An 18,823-nucleotide genomic window follows, 5' to 3' on the forward strand; every position below is an offset into this window, starting at 1 on the left:
AACAGGGGTCTTGTTGAACTACATTATCATCTGCAGGGAGAGTAAAAAAAAAAAAGAGGCTCTGGATTCACTGGCTTTACTGCACTGGGTTAATTTAGGTGCCATGTGTGTGCTCACTCCCAGCGTCTCGCTCTTTTCCCCTCTCTCTTTCTTTCTGCTGCTCTCTCTCTCACTTGCTCACTCCCTCTCTCGCTCTCTCGCTCTAAAACTCACTTGTTATGGCCATCACATGGTTGGAAAGTCACGTATCCAATAGAACTCAAAGTATTCTTAAATGGAACAGTGCGGTATCCCTCAGGGCAGTTGCCTTGGGCCGCTACTCTTGATAGTCTTTCATGGTTGAGGGTTGAGAAGAAATGTAATACTTCTCTTCTAGTCTTTTTAAGAAACATTTGTGTGTTGAAAATGCCTAACCATTTGTATAATCTATTTGCATACACTTAAAACAGACATACCCCACCAGACGCGCCACTATGGGTTTCTTCACTGTACCCAAACCAAAAACAGATTTAATGAGTCGCGCAGTTCTGTATAGAGCCATGTTATTGTGGAATGCACTGCCACCAGAGGTTACACAGGCAAAAAGCAAGTAAAAAAAAAAAAACATAAAAAACATATTGTATCTCTCTGCTTCTCACTCACTCACTCACTCACTCACTCACTCACTCACTCACTCACTCACTCACTCACTCACCACTCACTCACACACTCTCTGCTGCTCTCCCTCTCCCGTTATGCTGATCTCTCTCTCACACACACACACACACACACACACACTGCATTGGTCTGTCAGCGAGCAGGCTATAGGCATGCGCTGAGTGCCCGGCGTGCCAGTTAGTCAATGAGCGCCACTACCCTGCAGAGAAACTGGCACTGGAGCAACACTGACAAGTGTTTGTACCTTGGGCAATAAAAAAGTCACAATGTTTGTACATAGCGTGATCTCCCCAAGTGGTCCTTCACCTCCTCTAAACAAGTCCAATTTAGATTCATGGACAAGCATGCTAATGTAGACTCCATAGGAATGGACGGTTTTTTCAGAACGCTGACTCATTTTGATACACAAGATGTGCATTTAACATCTGCATTTAAAACTGTACTTTAAACATCTGAAAAAGAATGACTAAAATAACAACAAAATAAATACAAATAAACTCTCTTAATATCGTAAACAAAATAATACATGTATCATATGGGGGTAGTGTTGGAGAGAGTTCTGTGTGTGTCGTGCAGTGCTGTGCTGTGTGTTTGTCTTCATGCGCAGCCTCAGGCCAGAGAGTGGCTGTGTGAGGGACAGAGGGTGGCAGCGCCTGCCTGCCTGGCTGGCTCCCTCATTGCCCTGGATTCTGTGGGTGGCGTGGGTGGTGAGGGGGTAGAGCAGGGGTCAGTTATGCCAACCATGCCAGGCTGCCAGCCCTGTGGCAAGGGGTTCTGATTACACCCTCTTCTGTCTCTGGATATGGATTCCCCTCAGACCCCGGCCAGGTAAACTGTCAAAGCCCGCTTCCTCCCTCTCGGGATGCAGGCTTTAAAGGCCTTTATCCTCTGCCGCCTTCCTGCTATCCCCCATTCCCCCTTTTTCCCCTGGATTAATCCTCCCAGATGGATGGGACAAGAGCTCGCGCCCTGCTCTTTTCCAAAGCAATGTGGAGATGATAGATCCACTCTGGCCTGCCTGTCCCAGGATGTTGTCCAACCAGTGGCAGTGACATGCTCTTCCAAAGATAGAATCCCCCCTTTACCCTTACATACACCCTCCCATCCCTCCTAGCTCAATGTTGGCCACTGTTGTGATTTCCAGCCACAAACCAGCTAAATCCAGGGAGTTAGCTTCTTTGGTGAAGCGGAAATGCAAATGAAAAGAGGGGGAGGGGTGGGCTCGCTCTCTCTCTTTTCTCTTTTTACGGACGTTAGATCCAAGAAAGTGCCAACAATGTGTTGATTCAAATCAGCTCTGGGGTCAACTCTTGGAACAAGGGCCTGGATCAAGCTCCCTATCACAGACATTTTCCTACACTTTGACAGATTATTAGTTACTTGTATTCATTCGGTACAAAATATGAATATATACAATATAGTTATAATTATTGAAATATTGATATACATGTTATTCATTTGCTACAAACGTGCACAAAGTCACCATATCGCCATGTGCGACTCCTCTGACGGCATAGACCTCAATGTAAACACCGTTGACGTCAGAGCCGATAAATACTCACACACATTTTTACATCCATAAATCAGAGGGTTAACATACACACGCTGTATCGTCCACGCATGAAACAACACAAATGCTTCACTCCCTTTGTCTCTCTGTTTATCTGACTGTGACATGAAACTTCCTGCTGTCCCTGTTACCAAGATCATCTCACATTATCATTATGGTTATGAGCATTTCTCCTTGAATTACCTATACATTTGAGAATGTTTCATTTTCATATTCATAAAATCATATGTATGCAACTGGGGACTTTAATGTGATAGTCAATTCACCACAGTTATGTGAAATAGTTCAGCTAACACATTTCCAAAATCCAGAATAAACACCACAAACATCCAAGCCATTAAATATAACAATTTGTGAATGTCCAGCCAACCAAAACAACAGTCTCAGAGCCGAAGGCTTTGTGAAATACATGAATCCATGCTGCTAAGAATATGACTATCGCTCTATTTGGCGTTGGTCAACATGTGACCATTAACATGAGGTAATGGGAAGGTGACACATGGAGGGTCTTACTGACCCCCTCGCCATGTTTCACTATGGCAGCGTGTGATGCTTATTAGATACTCAGGGATGTACAGTACACATCTCCGCATACCCAGACGATTCATGGGCACAATTCAGCCATCGGCCATGTCTGACTTTTTATAATCAGGAACTTGGTGTTAGACAACATTAGAGAGTCATCAGTGTTATAACAGCAATGGGGAGTTGTGTCACAAATTGTTGGAAAAATATATCATAATCATGATACTTAGAGTAAATGAAAAGTGAAATGTTTAAAGCATGCTAACTACCCAGCTCCGTTTAGCATGTCCCACGAGAGGATCTTTTTTTACACGTCTCACAAACATGTCAAGCTGTAATTAATGCCTAGTGTCCTTCGAGTGAAGTACTCACTCTGACCACAGTTTAAAAGATTCCACTCAACAGCACACCGTACATACTGCATTTATCACCTTTGCACCAAAGGGACAACTATGCAGACTTTACAATGATAAGGTCCTTTCAGTCAAGCGAAGCTGTAGTTCAACAGTAGTTCCTTTCAGTTAAGTGAAGCTGACAACAAGGTCAGAATCAATCAAATACTACATCTGTTGACGTTTGAGGGACAATTGGAGAGCTCTTCAGGACGAAAGCGTTCCTCTTCAGTCAACACAGCAACTACTACTTAAATAAACAAAAGAATTGGAGTCATGCGGACACTGTGTGCCGCCCTGATTGGCAGGGCCAGGATGGACACTGGGAGCACTGTATAGCCATACAGTGCTCCCAGAACTGTCAATCTCCCTCGGCCTGGGGCTCCATGCAAGATCTCACCTTGTGGAGTTGCAATGATCATGAGAACGGTGAGGAATCAGCCCAGAACTACACTGGAGGATCTTGTCAATGATCTCAAGGCAGCTGGGACCATAGTCACCAAGAAAACAATTGGTAACACACTACGCCGTGAAGGACTGAAATCCTGCAACGCCCGCAAGGTCCCCCTGCTCAAGAAAGCACATATACATGCTCGTCTGAAGTTTGCCAATGAACATCTGAATGATTCAGAGGACAACTGGGTGAAAGTGTTGTGGTCAGATGAGACCAAAATGGAGCTCTTTGGCATCAACTCAACTCGCCGTGTTTGGAGGAGGAGGAATGCTGCCTATGACCCCAAGAACACCATCCCCACCGTCAAACATGGAGGTGGAAACATTATGCTTTGGGGGTGTTTTTCTACTAAGGGGACAGGACAACTTCACCGCATCAAAGGGACGATGGATGGGGCCATGTACCGTCAAATCTTGTGTGAGAACCTCCTTCCCTCAGCCAGGGCATTGAAAATGGGTCGTGGATGGGTATTCCAGTATGACAATGACCCAAAACACACGGCCAAGGCAACAAAGGAGTGGCTCAAGAAGAAGCACATTAAGGTCCTGGAGTGGCCTAGCCAGTCTCCAGACCTTAATCCCATAGAAAATCTGTGGAGGGAGCTGAAGGTTCGAGTTGCCAAACGTCAGCCTCGAAACCTTAATGACTTGGAGAAGATCTGCAAAGAGGAGTGGGACAAAATCCCTCCTGAGATGTGTGCAAACCTGGTGTCCAACTACAAGAAACGTCTGACCTCTGTGATTGCCAACAAGGGTTTTGCCACCAAGTACTAAGTCATATTTTGCAGAGGGGTCAAATACTTATTTCCCTCATTAAAATGCAAATCACTTTATAACATTTTTGACATTTGTTTTTCTGGATTTTTTGTTGTTGTTATTCTGTCTCTCACTGTTCAAATAAACCTACCATTAAAATTATAGACTGATCATTTCTTTGTCAGTGGGCAAACGTACAAAATCAGCAGGGGATCAAATACTTTTTTCCCTCACTGTAGATATTCTAAACAAAGTGTTTTGATAACGTTCAAGTTTAACAGATCCATGTAGAATAAACTATCCTTCACATAGTACTGTAGAAGCAGTGTTCTGCTAATATAACAATGTGCAAATATTCCACCTGGCTTTTATATTTTATTGCCATTCATAGCCGATACAGATACTGTACCAGTGCACTGGAATAGAATTCAGATGAACTGCAATGACATTCAGTCTCATGGGATGGGTGGCCAGAAATAACTAACTGAAAGCCAAACCCCCAATATGACCGTATTGAGGAATATGTCACAGTGCTTATATGGCTATTATGCAAAAAAAAAAAATATTTAACCTTTATTTAACTAGGAAAGTCAGTTAATAACAAATACTTATTTCCAATGACAGCCTAGGAACAGTGGGTTAACTGTAGAACGACAGATTTTTACCTTGTCAGCTTGGAGATTTGATCTAGCAACCTTTCGGTTACTGGCCCAACGCTCTAACCACTAGGCTACCTGCCGCCCCAAAGATTAGTTCCCTGACCGGGAATCGAACCTGGGCCATGGCCATGAGAGCGCCGACTCCTAACCACTAGACATACCACTGCCTACTTCATTTGTTCATTTAACAAACAAGACAGCTCATAATCCTGTGCCTTTATCAAAGTCAACACACCTATATTTGAGCTTTAATTAGCTTTATTTTGTTATAGTTTTTGTGAGGGACAGCCAAATCTCTGCAGGCCCACCCACCAACAAACGTCTGGCTATGCTACTGTTTGGAACTGTTATTTTCATACACTGACAGCTTAGGTCAGCAAACCAAAAGTACATTTTCACATGAAGTATATTCAGGAATGGTTAGCCTAATGTACTTAGAAAACATACATTTTGAGAAAATGTTGAAAAACTTCCAAAATAAAAATGGAAACAAGGCCTCAGATGTACATTTAACAGCAGTTTTTGAAATGAGTGACCAGGAACTGCCAAACAGTCTGCCCAGGCCATAAAAAAACAAGCCATCTGGGATGGCTCCAGTTAAAAGGCTCTCACACCTGAAAAGAAAGGGTTACTCTCAGAAGCTCTGACAGCGCGTCCACCTAAACTGGTTTTCACGGAACCTCTGAAGACACTTACCGGTCAGTTAAGACCCTGACATCCTATTGACAAGACCAATTAGCACTAATGTGTGTACGCTCTCACCGCCGCTGGTTCTCACAGGCCTGTTCCGGCATAGGCCCACTCATTCACAAACACACACATACACACACACTCTTTACTACTTAATGACTGACACCTGGGGGCTTGAGCAGAGAAACAGCAGGTGGGCTTAGTGACAGAAGAACCTTTACCAATACAAGTGTTACATCTGCTCCTGCCACACCCTCTACTGCTCATCCTGTGTCTCCTTAACCTGCCACCACTCCCCCAGTACTCTCGCCCTCTCCCTCTCTCTCTCTCTGTGTGTGGGCGTAGACAGGTGTGCTGGAGTCAGAGCAGATCCCCACCAGCTGCAACCTGTTCCATAATCAAGACCTCTACAAATACTCAGCCCTGCCACTTCCACGCTGCCAGATCGTAATCTCTGCTCAGTCAGTCTACGGTTCTAGCCGTTTGTTACTATTTAGATCCTGTTATCCTGTTGTGCCTGTTTTCCTTGCCTCACGCTGTTTTCCTCTCCGCTACAGTTCCGCCCGCTCTGACTCTGGTCCCTGTCTCCAGTTCCACGTCTCGTCATCCTGCTACTCTGTCCTGGATTCCCCACTTTACTACTCCCTTGGATTCCCATCCGGACCTGCTTACCTTGTCCCAACCCCTCTTGCTCCAGCCTCAGCACCTGGTTCCCTGCAACCCACCCAAGCTTCCCCTGGCCTGCACTCCATCTTCCCCCTGTGTTTCAATAAATACCTTGGCTACTTCATCCCAGTTTCCTCGTCTGAGTCTGCTCTCGTCTGAGTCTCCCCTGTTGCACTCCGCGTAACAAGTTTTCCTTGTCAGACACAATGCTTCATGTTTGCTAACAGCCCCAATTAAGATGTTCCAGAATGTTTGGTACTAATGGAATATATGCCATAAGTGCACAACTCTCTGTGGCATAGGTTTTCCAATGGAAGAAATAAATGCTTTTTCTTGGCAGTCATTGCTGTTCCGTTCAATCCACCCATACTATAACTACAGGGTTAGTTATGTAGCGGATGTGGCTAGTTATCAGTGGCCTGCCGTGCCCTGTCGTGCGGCCTAGGAATGCCCTCGTCACACCAGCTTGCATCATGACCCAATGTGACACACAATGCCTACGCCGCCAACCACTGCCAACTGTGCCCAAAATACATCTACACCTGTCGTCATAATGAAGCTAGCCTGAGGACACTTGCAAAAGGATGGCAAGATTTGGCATGTACAGTATCAAGTGTACACATAGTATATACCAGTAAAACCTGTTGAATCCTTACATCTGTTGCCCCTCCTAAAACTCAGACAAGGAATCCTGCATTGTGCGGTAGTGCCATAGCTGCTGCATCAATAAAATCTTCCCTTACTTGCTTTGATCTTGTTTGTCTTTTCGCTCTCCCAACATTGCTGTGACGTTTTTAGTGTTTGCATGGTTTGCTTCGTACCTCTAATGGCTGTCAGTTACACACGTTCAACAACAGAAGCATGCACAAACATGCACACAAGGTATCAGTATCCAACATCAATCAGCAGTGAATCATAAAAGTGTCCTTACATGCACAGAGTGCTATTAGGCAACTGAGATAACCTCATTTAAACTCCTTCTCTCATCTTCCGCTTATGGCATGAGTGTTGCACACTGTTCCCATTGACAACCTAAGTGCAGTGAATGACCACAATCAATTATATCACACTAATAAAGAAAACATTGAATGAAATGTTGCTACAGCAACACCATTATTCAAAACAAATGTATGCTTTTAGAGATGTTTAAAGATCCTTGTATGGTAGCCTGAACCCAGATCTGTTTGTGCTTTTGCCTACTCCATTGTCATTGTCTACAATTCCATAAGAAGTTGGCAAGAGAGCAGAAACAGACTGGCACCAGGCCACACAGATCTCACTATCCCTACTCAACCCTCCACCCTACAGCAGCGGTTTGCCAAATGTAAACGCCCCTCCCACGCTTACATATTCAGGGTAGTGACCCATTTAAGCAGGGCAAACTGAGCTCGCCCAGAGGGGTGAAACGAAAGCAGGACTTGAACAGCAGAGATTAGTCGCGGTGGATAAAACCCTTGATTACGCCTGTGCTAGAATCAGTCAAGGGTGAGGGATCAGAGATGAGAGTTGGCGGGACAGAGGCTTAGGCTTACCTGGTGGACAAACGCAGCTATGGGGTGCTTCTCTGGCCTCTCGTGTTTTGGGAAGTCGAGCCGCCAATTTCTGCAGGAGGGGGAAAAAAACAGAAGAGAATGTCAGTCTGTGGATGGTGATGAATCAGAGTTCAAAAGCACATCAACCTAATTATCAAATGACAAAGACCCCCCCTCATCTTTAATCAAGGTATCAAAGTTTGACAATTGACCTCATTAGATAAACAAACACAGTTTGCTTTTCAACACTAAACTAACACAGAACTTCCAGTACTGTCCCACTGCATAGCAGTCAGGGCCATTCATAGTACTTACTATCAGAGGCATGCCACGTGTGCTGTTTAGAGGCCTCAAACAGGTGCTGGAGTTGACATGTTATAGTTATGAGTGTTCTGTAATTCTAAGCATCGGGTACAGTAAATGTACTGTGTATGTTACCTCAATGTTCCTATCCGGCCTCTAACCAAGATACTGCACTAGAGACTGGGGAATGGAGCAAACTGGTCATGGAAAAGGGAATCCATTCTTGGTATCAACTTAAAATGTATGAATGTGTTATAGCTCTTCCGTACATATCACTGGCTCAGGTCAGCATGGGAATACGCCGTTACGGCCATGTCAAGCCAGCCAGACATGCTTCTAAAAGGTGGCTGGCTGGCTCCAGATAGCATAGGGTTGGAAGTAAAGCGCTCCCGTCATTCAAAACTCTCATGCGAAATCAATCTCAAACTGGCTTTTGACGTATTTCTCTAAACCGACTTTATATTAATCATGAATGGGTCCAGGAATGTATTTAGTTGATACTGGCAAGCCTTTCTCTCAGACTCAGCTGGAGATCTCTTTAAAAAAGACCAGCCACAATGAGAGGTACATGTTCTCCAGGCATTTTCTCTACTGATCGCTGAAATGCCAAGTTAAACTTTAAATAAACGAAATACCAACATTTGTAAAGAATTCTCCCACCTGGATAATGGAAAGAAAAAAAGACAATGCGTAGTGCTGATGCTCCTGAATCTCATCTGTCACGTGACACTAAAAGCTTCCGAAACCACATCAAGGGTCACAGTTGACAACCACAGCCACTTTAATTCTCAATGAATAGAGAAGTCTGCTGGGAGAAGAAAAATATGTAATTACAGGACTTCAAACGACCAATATTAACCAAATTTACAGGCATATCTTTATTTTGATTAAGAATGAATAGGGTGGTCTCTTTACTAGCTGACTGACTTGAGAGTGATAACAGGCATCATGATGTGGATAGACGGATGGTGAGGTGTTATGGTGCAGACATGGCAGCTGAGGCTCTCGCTCCTTTTGGGTTAAGGGGAGAGAGAAAGGGAGGGTAAAGAAGGTACATTCTCCGCCTCTCTGCCTCCCCACTTTAATGGTAACCCGATGCCAGAGTTTTTGATCTGGTTTTAATATTCTATTTTAAAAAGGATGACAAAACATTTTACAATCCCAAAGTCAGATTAATATTAAGACCCTCTGACTTTGCTGCCCAGGGGCCCTGCTATGGAGGCACTATAATGAGCGCTGTCCCCCTGTCCTGTCCTGTCCTGTGTCTACATCTCTATTACTGGACTGAGGGACTTTGGGGCGTATTCTCCATAGCTCTGCTGTGAAACCTATACCCCACTCGACTCTCACTGATTTCTCTAACAGACTTCCTATTAACACATTGGTATCATCAGTCACATGGTCTTAAATCAATTAACACCAGGACATAAAGTACATTATTGATCATTTTGTTCTAATCAACAATCTTTGTGTTGTTTCCATGTGTCATAAAGAGATGAATCTCTGCACTCGTTTGCCCTCTATAAATTCTGCTCCCTACGGACACAATGGACACGCCAAAGATCCACAGGTGTAGATTGTTAAATGAGCTGTAAAGGAACTTCTTTGCTTTCTGAAGGACCTTAAATCTACCATACACACTTAGAAAAAAATGGTTCCAAAAGGTTTATGCAGCTGTCCCCATAGGATAAGCCTTTTTGGTTCCAGGTAGAACTCTTTTGGGTTCCATGTCGAACCCTCTGTGGAAAGGCTGAATAACCCTTTTTGGTTCTAGCACCTTTTTTCTAAGAGTGCACATCTACAATACACAACATTTTCCTTAGAGTCTGTGGTTGTTTGGAAATGGCATGGTATCCAAAAATATTGATATACAAGAAGAGAATTGTAAAGTGATTCCATAATGCAGAAAGTTAGAGAGTTCATTCTTATCCACTTCTTCAGAAGTCTCAGCCCTGATCCTTCACTTAGACCTGAACCCTCTTACTGCTAAATCACTGTGAGAGGTTGAGCTCTGGGTTCGGCCTCAGCCCTAAAGTATATGGCTTTGACTCTATCATGCAACTTTACTCTGAGAAAGCACAGAGGCGTCCCCTAGAGTGTATTGTTTTTATTACCTTGTCTTATTAGTACATGGAGCATTTATCCCCACTACTCCGCTGGTGCATTCTGCTCTATCGAACTGCAGCAGTAGATTACATGTAGAGAGATGGCAGGTGGCTGTGTGCTCAGTGCTCAGTAATGGTCTGGCTGCCCAGAGCACCTCAACACCACATTTAGTTTACATACTGTGGGGTGACAGACCAGCAGGGACCAGAGCGAGGAAACCGGGCAAGGGGAGACGTATTTCTCACTTTTCTACACCTCGGAATCTGGACTGAAACTCACACGAGCTTGAAGAGGGAGAAATGTGCGCTTAGGCCTCTGTCAAGCCTACGGAGAACACTTTGTGGTCAGTTTTAATGTTGAACAGGCCAGTTTTAGGGTGACATAATGATGTGTTCAGGGGGAGTCAGAGAAGTTTTGGAATGAGTGTCTCTCAAGACTCTTGATTTGTGTTTCAATCAGTGGAATAAATGTTATATTTCTACAGGAGTGGCTTAAACGGCATAGAAAAGAAGCTCACAAGTCATTTTTACCATACAGCTGTGCTTTTTCAGAACTATACAGAGATACAGAGCAGGAAATATGCATAATATTCGAGAAACAAAAATTAGCGTACAAAAACATGAACCACATACATTATCCAATAATGTATGCGATATTACCTCAAAAATCTGAATGTGAATAGTGAGTAATAATTTAGGCCTGTGCAGCTACATTTTCCAGAGAGGATTTCAACTTGTACTAAATTAATAAAAAACTGTTGGAGGCTCTGGAATGTGTTGTGTGAAACAGGCAAAAGCTGTCGGCTAAAAGGGTCACATCTGCTGTTCCTTCACATTAATAATGTGAATTTATATAAACAGATCTAAACAGCAAGACTGGAGGAAGATTATGATTATGGGCCCCACCAGCTCATTGCTACATAGCATATATTCACTAACTCTACAATAATGATAAGCAATGTATCAAACCTATAAGATCATTGGGTATTTGTGACATGCACAATGTCAAGTCTGCAAATTCCAAAAGCTGATAGCCTACAGCGAACGTGAATATCTTTTATAATGCACCGTGGGAGGTTTTTCTCTTATTCATCTTGGATTTCAAGGATACAATCTGTGTTGTTCATTTTCTATAGGAACACATACATTTGTATCCTAAAAATAGAGTGTGATGAAGATGACCATGATTGCAGTGGAATGAAAGAGTCTTCTTATGCACCCCTTTGAGGTGCGCTGCTGTCTCTACAATAAGTGCATTTACAACGATGTCCCGAGTAAAAGTGGAGGGGAACATAACAAACAAAGGTAGGCTAAAGTAAACAAAGGAAGTGAAAACAGGGGCACTGCGGGACTTCAATCACAAGATAAGAGGTTATTGGTATAGCTGTGGAAGTAATCAATTAAAAGGCCAGCGCAATGGCGCGTTGAAAAGCAGATTTTAAAACAACAGACAGGATCCTAGAGTCATTCACAGTTCCTGTTATCTAAACCATGGTGATGTCCCAAAGACTTACGCAAATTCTCCTCCCATTCGGTTTCAATTTAGGGATAAAACTAGACTTTGAACTAAAGCCAGCGTGCTATGGATGTGACGCGCTTTTCCATGCATGTGTTATTCCATCGGAATCTAGGGGTAGCCAATGAGAGTGCATGTGATTAAATGCAATATTAAATATATGTATCCGCAAATGAATATCTTTCTTGCTAAAAAAAAGTATTATAAACAAACTTATTTGAACTTTGGACATTATATTCTCGTGCATGTTAACATGAGCAGCTGGTCTAATACCAAGCGGAACTGCCGCTGCTTCAACCACTTATGGAATGAGTGAGAGACATCGATATGCGGGGGTAGGCTACACATCCTATCCATGCCCTTTAAAATAAGATATGTAAACAAAATACACTATGATTTTTAGAAAGTAGGCTAATCAATATTTTCAGTAGCATGACCAACGGAACGATTAAATAGTCATTTAAAATATGTTTCCCCACAGGTGTGTAAAAACATTTTCATAACCTATAGCCTAATCATTTGAACAATGCTACAGTAAGTAAGCCTACAAAAGTAAGAATGTGGATAAATACATGTTTAATGTGGAATCATTTGGCCATAACCCTTACCTCTTCCAGAATCTGATCTATTCGGCTAAAGATAACTGGTTCCACCTGCTCGAGTGAGATCCACGCGGAGAGCTGCGTATCTCTCTGTTGTTCCAAGTTTAGGATCCTGGACTGAAGCTCCGAGGTTCTCAGGTAAACGAGAACGCAAAATCCAAGAGACAATACAGAGAATACGATGCCGACAGTTATACCAGACAAATCTTTCCAATTCCTCCAAAAGCGTTTTTTGCAAGGGTGCTCACTGCAAGTCCTGCCTACACTTCTACCAGCAACTCCCCACTTTTGATCTTCTTCCATGTTTGTTGTGTTTATTAGATTTTTATCCACAACGAAATTCCAACATTCATCGGGAGAAAGGTGAAAAGCGAATTGTAAGGGATATATATCTTTACGACCTAACTTTTGACAGGGGAGTTGCCTTGGGCAAGTTGCAGCTGTCCTCTTCTCCAACCACCTTACTATATTCAGATGAGTCTCTATATCAAAGTATTAGGAGGCATTCTGTAGATTTGGATCAATCAATCAGTCATGTCCGATTTGAAAGGGAGCTTTATTCATTTGCCTTGTGGTTCAGCGTTGCCATTTGACGAGATCTTCAAAGCGGTCCTGCAGTGTCCCAGACGACAGTCTATGTAGCCTTCTATCTCTGCAAGATCACCAGAGCGCTCTCTGAACAGCTGAAACCTGACCCACTCACTCGCCTCTGCTCTAAAGTGGTTATCGTGGGCCTTTTGCGCCACTGTAGAGTTAGTTGCCTACATGCTCCTCCTATTAGTTGATTTAGGCTAAATGTCGGGGCGGGATTCACGTCGGTGTTGCTGCCCCAGTTGATCCAGCACTAGCGGAGGATATTTTTAGGTCTGCACAGTCTAGATGCGAAGGGAACACGCTAACCCCTTGCTCGCCGAAGTGCACGTTATAGACTCTTCCTCATGAGTAGTCCGTTTCTGTCTAATGTCGAAGAGTAGGAAATCAAGCACTCAAGTTCACTTAAATAGGCCTATATGGTTAATAGAATTGCCTACTGATTTTGTTGGCCTATGCCGAGATCTATGTTTGATTAAAATGAAGAGGAATTCCAACACCAACCTGCAACCCTGTCACTGTTCAAAGGTATTCTCCTTCTCAGGTGTGTTCCAACTGTCATGTTTCTTCGCACATTAAAGTAACTATTGTAACAATAAGGCCTTACCTGTGCCTACCTGAACCACTTCCTGATACACTATATATACAAAGCTATGTGGACACCCCTTTAAATTACTTTGCTGATAGGTGTATAAAATCGAGCACACAGCCATGCAATCTCCATGGACAAACATTGGCAGTAGATTGACCTTACTGAAGAGCTCAGTGACTTTCAGCATGGCACCGTCATAGGATGCCACCTTTTTAACAAGTCAGTTTGTCAGATGTCTGTCCTGCTAGAGCTGCCCCGGTCAACTGTAGGTGCTGTTATTGTGAAGTGGAAACGTCTAGGAGCAACAACGGCTGAGCCGCGAACTACAATGCCAAGCGTCGGCTTGAGTGGTGTAAAGCTCGCTGCCATTGAACTCTGGAGCAGTGGAAACGCATTCTCTGGAGTGATGAATTACGCTTCACCATCTAGCAGTCCGATGGATGACACTGGGTTTGGCAGATGCCAGGAGAATGCTACCTGCCACAATGCATAGTGCCATCTGTGCAGTTTGGTGGAGGAGGAATAATGGTCTGGGGCTGTTTTTCATGGTTTGGGCTAGGCCCCTTAGTTCCAGTGAAGGGAAATCTTAACGCTACAGCATACAATGACATTCTAGACAATTCGGTGCTTCCAACTTTATGGCAACAGTTTGGGGAAGGCCCTTTCCTGTTTCAGCATGTCAATGCCCCCATGCACAAAGCAAGGTCCATACAGAAATGGTTTGTCAAGATCGGTGTGGAAGAACTTGACTGGCCTGCACAGAGCCCTGACCTCAACCCCATTGAGCACCTTTGGGAATGAATTGGAACGCTGAATGCGAGCTAGGCCTAATCGTTCAACATCAGTGCCCGACCTCCCTAATGCTCTTGTGGCTGAATGGAAGCAAGTCCCTGCAGCAATGTTCCAACATCTAGTGGAAAGCCTTCCCAGAAGAGTGGAGGATGTTATAGCAGCAAAGGGAGGACCAACTCTATGTTAATGCCCATGATTTTGGAATGAGATCATGGAATAGCAGGTGTCCACAAACCTTTGGTCACGTAGTGTATCTGTTTTGGTATTAATCTTGAAGCTGCTGGGTCCTAATATCCCACTACTACACTAGTTGCTTTCCAGGACTTTCACTTTTTCTTTCATGCCTGCTCTGGTCAAAGAAATCAAAGGTTGGCACTCCCACTTCAAATTACTTCAAATTATGTAACGCAATGTTGAAGCCCACTTTAATCAGCCTATCCCTTTCATTGGAGATAAGGGAACAAGCTCTCTTAGGACTTTCTGTGTCAAGGGTCAGAGGAACATTATTCTCAGCCACACTGGAAAGGGACTTTGAGTTGTGTTGTCCAGTCTTTCGCCAGCATCAACCCCAATTTACTTGACTCCGACGGCATCATGAGCACTGGCCGAGAGTTATCATTTTCTCACATGCGATAGTTTTTCTTTTTAGATTGATTCTTTCTTACATAGTAGGTATGAATACCTCATGTATCTGGTTGCCCTGTCAGGAGAGGGTATAGCCCGGTCAGGGAAAGACAAACATCCTTCCCTCTTCGATTGGTTTGCAGTCATTGTTTCACCCACAGTCAAATAACAGTGTTTAGTTCAGTCTCCGGGCTCTTTGAAGTACAGCACTCCCACCCAATTAAAATCACTATCCAGCCAGAGGAACAATAAAGCTGCTGAGCTGGGTTCTGTTTGTACCACTTTGTTTGATCAGGTAGTGTATGGCATGTGCTATTGTTGTGTGTGTGTGTGTGTGTGGGGAAGTCCTGACTCACAACTGTTTATCACAATGGTGCTACATTTAAGGTTACATGCATTGATACAACATGATACAACAGTAGCTACTGTAGCCACAAGAGGAAATCAAATGGGGACCTGACACTATGCACCCATTTTCAATATTTTCAGTATCTTTAACAGGGCACAGAGAGTAGCAGTGCTCCCTGCTAGCCTAAGGACAAAAGGACACTTGTCCCCTGGACACAGAGTCCATGTGAGAGCTGGCACAGAGGACAGTATTTTGCACAGCCTAGGAGCAGAAATTAACGGGAGAGGGAGAGAGAGCATGGAAGTGCATGTGGGCGTATGCGCGTGTCTGTGGTAAGGCCATTTGTGGGGTGTGTTAGCACTTTCTGATGCCTGCCAGGCATCGTAGTCAGTCGTACATAGCCATGCCACTCGGACCATGCATAGGCTGATAGGTGAGGTTCTTAGGATTACTCTAGAAATGGTGGTCCCATCCTTGTTCCATATTTGAAAAATGTGTTTTGACTAAGTTATGGCATTCTAAAAAACGCAACATGTTTCATGTAATTTGTTGTCAAAATATTTACCAGATTAGCAATCAGTCTCTCAGAAGTACATCTATAAATTAGTATCCACTCTTTTGTGAGGCAGGTAAACATTTATAAAGATAGCCCCTTAAATTTTGCGGTCTCTAATTATATCCTTTTCACAGGATATTTATTAATCCTTCTAATTGCGGGGCACGATAGTTTTAATAACGGGCGCATTTGTTTGCTGTTGAGCTGTAGAAACTGACTGTAGCAACTACCACTGTGGGTTTGAGTGCAGATGACTCGTCGGCCGCCAGGATCAAGATGTCCGACCTCAACCGGCGGCTGTCTAATTGTGTTTACAAAACCACACGGGTGGTTTCGCTTATGGTCACATTTCCATGCCACCACAGAAAGCGTTTTCAACTTATTTGTAGTCAGTCCAAGAGATGTCCACTCTGTCAACCACATCTTACGGTTCTTCGGTTCTATACCAGGGTTTATGACTTATAGTGACTTGGGTCCATCCAGAGCATGTAATGAACCCATGCTGCTATAAACCCTTGTAATTACAACATTGACATGGCCAGCTGGCTTTGTGATTCAGCGAGCTAAAAACCTACTTAGAAATGAACCTCGTAAAAAAATACACATTTATTGCAATCGTAAGATTAGATCCAATTAAATGAGTAAATTGGTACCAGAACACCCTACCAGCATCCCAGCTGTGATACAAATTGTATCAATTAGTGTTTTAGAATGATGACAGAGTGAATTTAAACACTGGGTTGTAAAATAAATAAAAGTGAGTGATGTATGCTTCCTACTGTATTAAATATTAGGCTGGAGCAGTGCTTCCTAAACTCGGTCCTCGGGACCCCAAGGGGAGCAGGTTTTTCTTTTCTTCCTAACACTACACAGCTGATTCAAATGATCAGAGCTTGATGATTAGTTGATTATTTGAATCATCTGTGTAGTGCTAGGGTAAAAAACAAAAAAACGTACACCCCTTGGGGTGCCGAGGACCGAGTCTGGGAAACCCTAGGTTAGAGTAAAACAGTGAATTGGATATTTATTTCTCTCTGCCTCTCATGTTCAGAAAAAAAACATTCAGTAAAATTAGAATGGTGTTACCGCTTCAAGAGAGCACCCTGCGATATGGGCACCGTATAAACTGCCAGTAAGCATGTCTTCACATCTGGTCAATACCAAAAGCATCATTACGATGCATTATTATATGAATTTCATAGTTTTAACTTGTGTCACTTTGTTATGAATGTCCGGATGCCTGACAGGTGTTGACATCTCCTTGAGGGAAAACTAAAACTCATTAATCTGGTGCGTCTTCTGAACACGGTTGCAAAATAAAAATATTATGGTCAACTGCTTAGTAAAAAAAATTCTAAAAATCCAATCACATTTTATTTGTCACATGCGTCGCAAGCAAAAGGTGTAGACTAACAGTGAAATGCTTACTAACGGGTCCTTCCCAACAATGCAGATAGAAAATATAGAAAAATAATGACAGGAGGAATGAATAAAAACACAAGGAATAAATACACAATGAGTAACGATAACTTGGCTATATAAATGGCTAAAGGCCCAATCCTGTGCAGTGAGGAGTCTATATGGGTTCACGCATGCTCTCTACAATTAACGGAAGGCCCACTGAAGCTGCATGTCACTCATAACCAATTGAGGAGTGCAATTAGCCATGTTCACCATCAGATAAATACTTGCTTGTATTTGCCACAAAAGCACGTTTCTGAAGGGATGTTATCTGTCATTCGTTAGAGGCATGAGGAGGCACCAGCCCTCTTCAGAAAGACAGTAATGTATATTTAGAGAGGTAAGGTCGACCTCTCTCTTGTAGGGTAAACATTTTGAAAAGCTGCTGCACCCACAGACCATCCACATAAAATCAGAAAGAAACGTATAAACTTATGAGCAGGAATTGAGACTTTTGTTGATTACAGTATGTCATATTGTGCCGAACTGTAGGCATTAGTAAAACAAAAAAACACTATTTTGTGAATGGGGTCCTCTGCTGTGGAGGCACTGAGGCATTGCTTTGTTTAGTTATCAACTTCCTGTCCTTCCACATCAGTGGGGTATTGTTAGTGTGTAGTTACATAATGCTTGTGTTAGTTTGGTTGTTGAAAATGTATGTTGCGTAACCTTTGACAAGACTAATTGGGTTAGATTGACTACAGGCCCACTTTTTGGCATGTGAGTACATTGAGGAAAATCTCTGGACTTTATAAGTCACTGTTAATGAAATGTGTCCCATGGTGTGTATTACTCTATAAGTAGAAACCGTGGCTCTGTACATGATCCACGACCTGAACAAGCTAATGGCCTGTATAGCAGTCTAGCACGTTTAAAGATTTGTAGCGGAACAGTTTGGCTGTGTAACAACATAGAACCAGGCCAGGATGAAGGAGGGGACATCACTCTCACGCTGTTGAGAGTTGGGGTTTTTAAAAAACGATGCAATCACCCGAAATGGATGGGTAAGGCCTTTCCTGTGATGTGGGGACAATTGCTGTGATCCATCTCTGTGACCCTCTCGTGTGATGCTGAGGGGAACTCTCTGGGTTCAGGAGGATGTTCACAGTCCCTAAGGCTAATTATTACAAATCACCTGCAGGTTTGTCCGGAGAAGGACCTTGTCCTGTTAGCTAGTGAGGACCTGTCCATAGCAGCATTCAACTCCATTAAGAACCAGAGAGAGAACACATCACTTCCCCATGTCTGCGATTGGACCACCATGCATGCCCAAATACAAATAACAGAACAAAATGTGTGCATACTCTTGATGCATGTCACATCCTGACCATAGTAAGAGGATATTTTCTATAGTAGAGTAGGTCAGGGCGTGACAGGGGGTGTTTTGTGTTTTTCTACGTTTTCTATTTCTATGTTTAAGTTCTTGTTTTTC

General features: G+C 43.3%; 1 protein-coding gene across 32 annotated transcripts in view; it reads right to left on the bottom strand.

Annotated features, from left to right (window-relative positions):
* col13a1 (collagen, type XIII, alpha 1) overlaps positions 1-13,258 on the bottom strand; it is a 116,631-nt gene extending 103,373 nt beyond the window's left edge. For 6 of the 32 annotated variants that reach the window (XM_014153950.2, XM_014153951.2, XM_014153944.2 and 3 more), the window contains exons 1-2: positions 12,433-13,254; positions 7,901-7,970 (exon numbers count right to left, since the gene is read on the bottom strand). In XM_014153950.2, coding sequence (XP_014009425.1) covers positions 7,901-7,970; positions 12,433-12,729 — 367 coding nt within the window. In that variant the 5' untranslated portion in view covers positions 12,730-13,254. 32 annotated transcript variants of the gene reach the window in all.
* Positions 13,259-18,823: the final 5,565 nt, after the last annotated feature.

Source organism: Salmo salar, chromosome ssa18, assembly GCF_905237065.1.
Source record: "Salmo salar chromosome ssa18, Ssal_v3.1, whole genome shotgun sequence".
In the NCBI taxonomy this organism is placed as follows: Eukaryota; Metazoa; Chordata; class Actinopteri; order Salmoniformes; family Salmonidae; genus Salmo; species Salmo salar.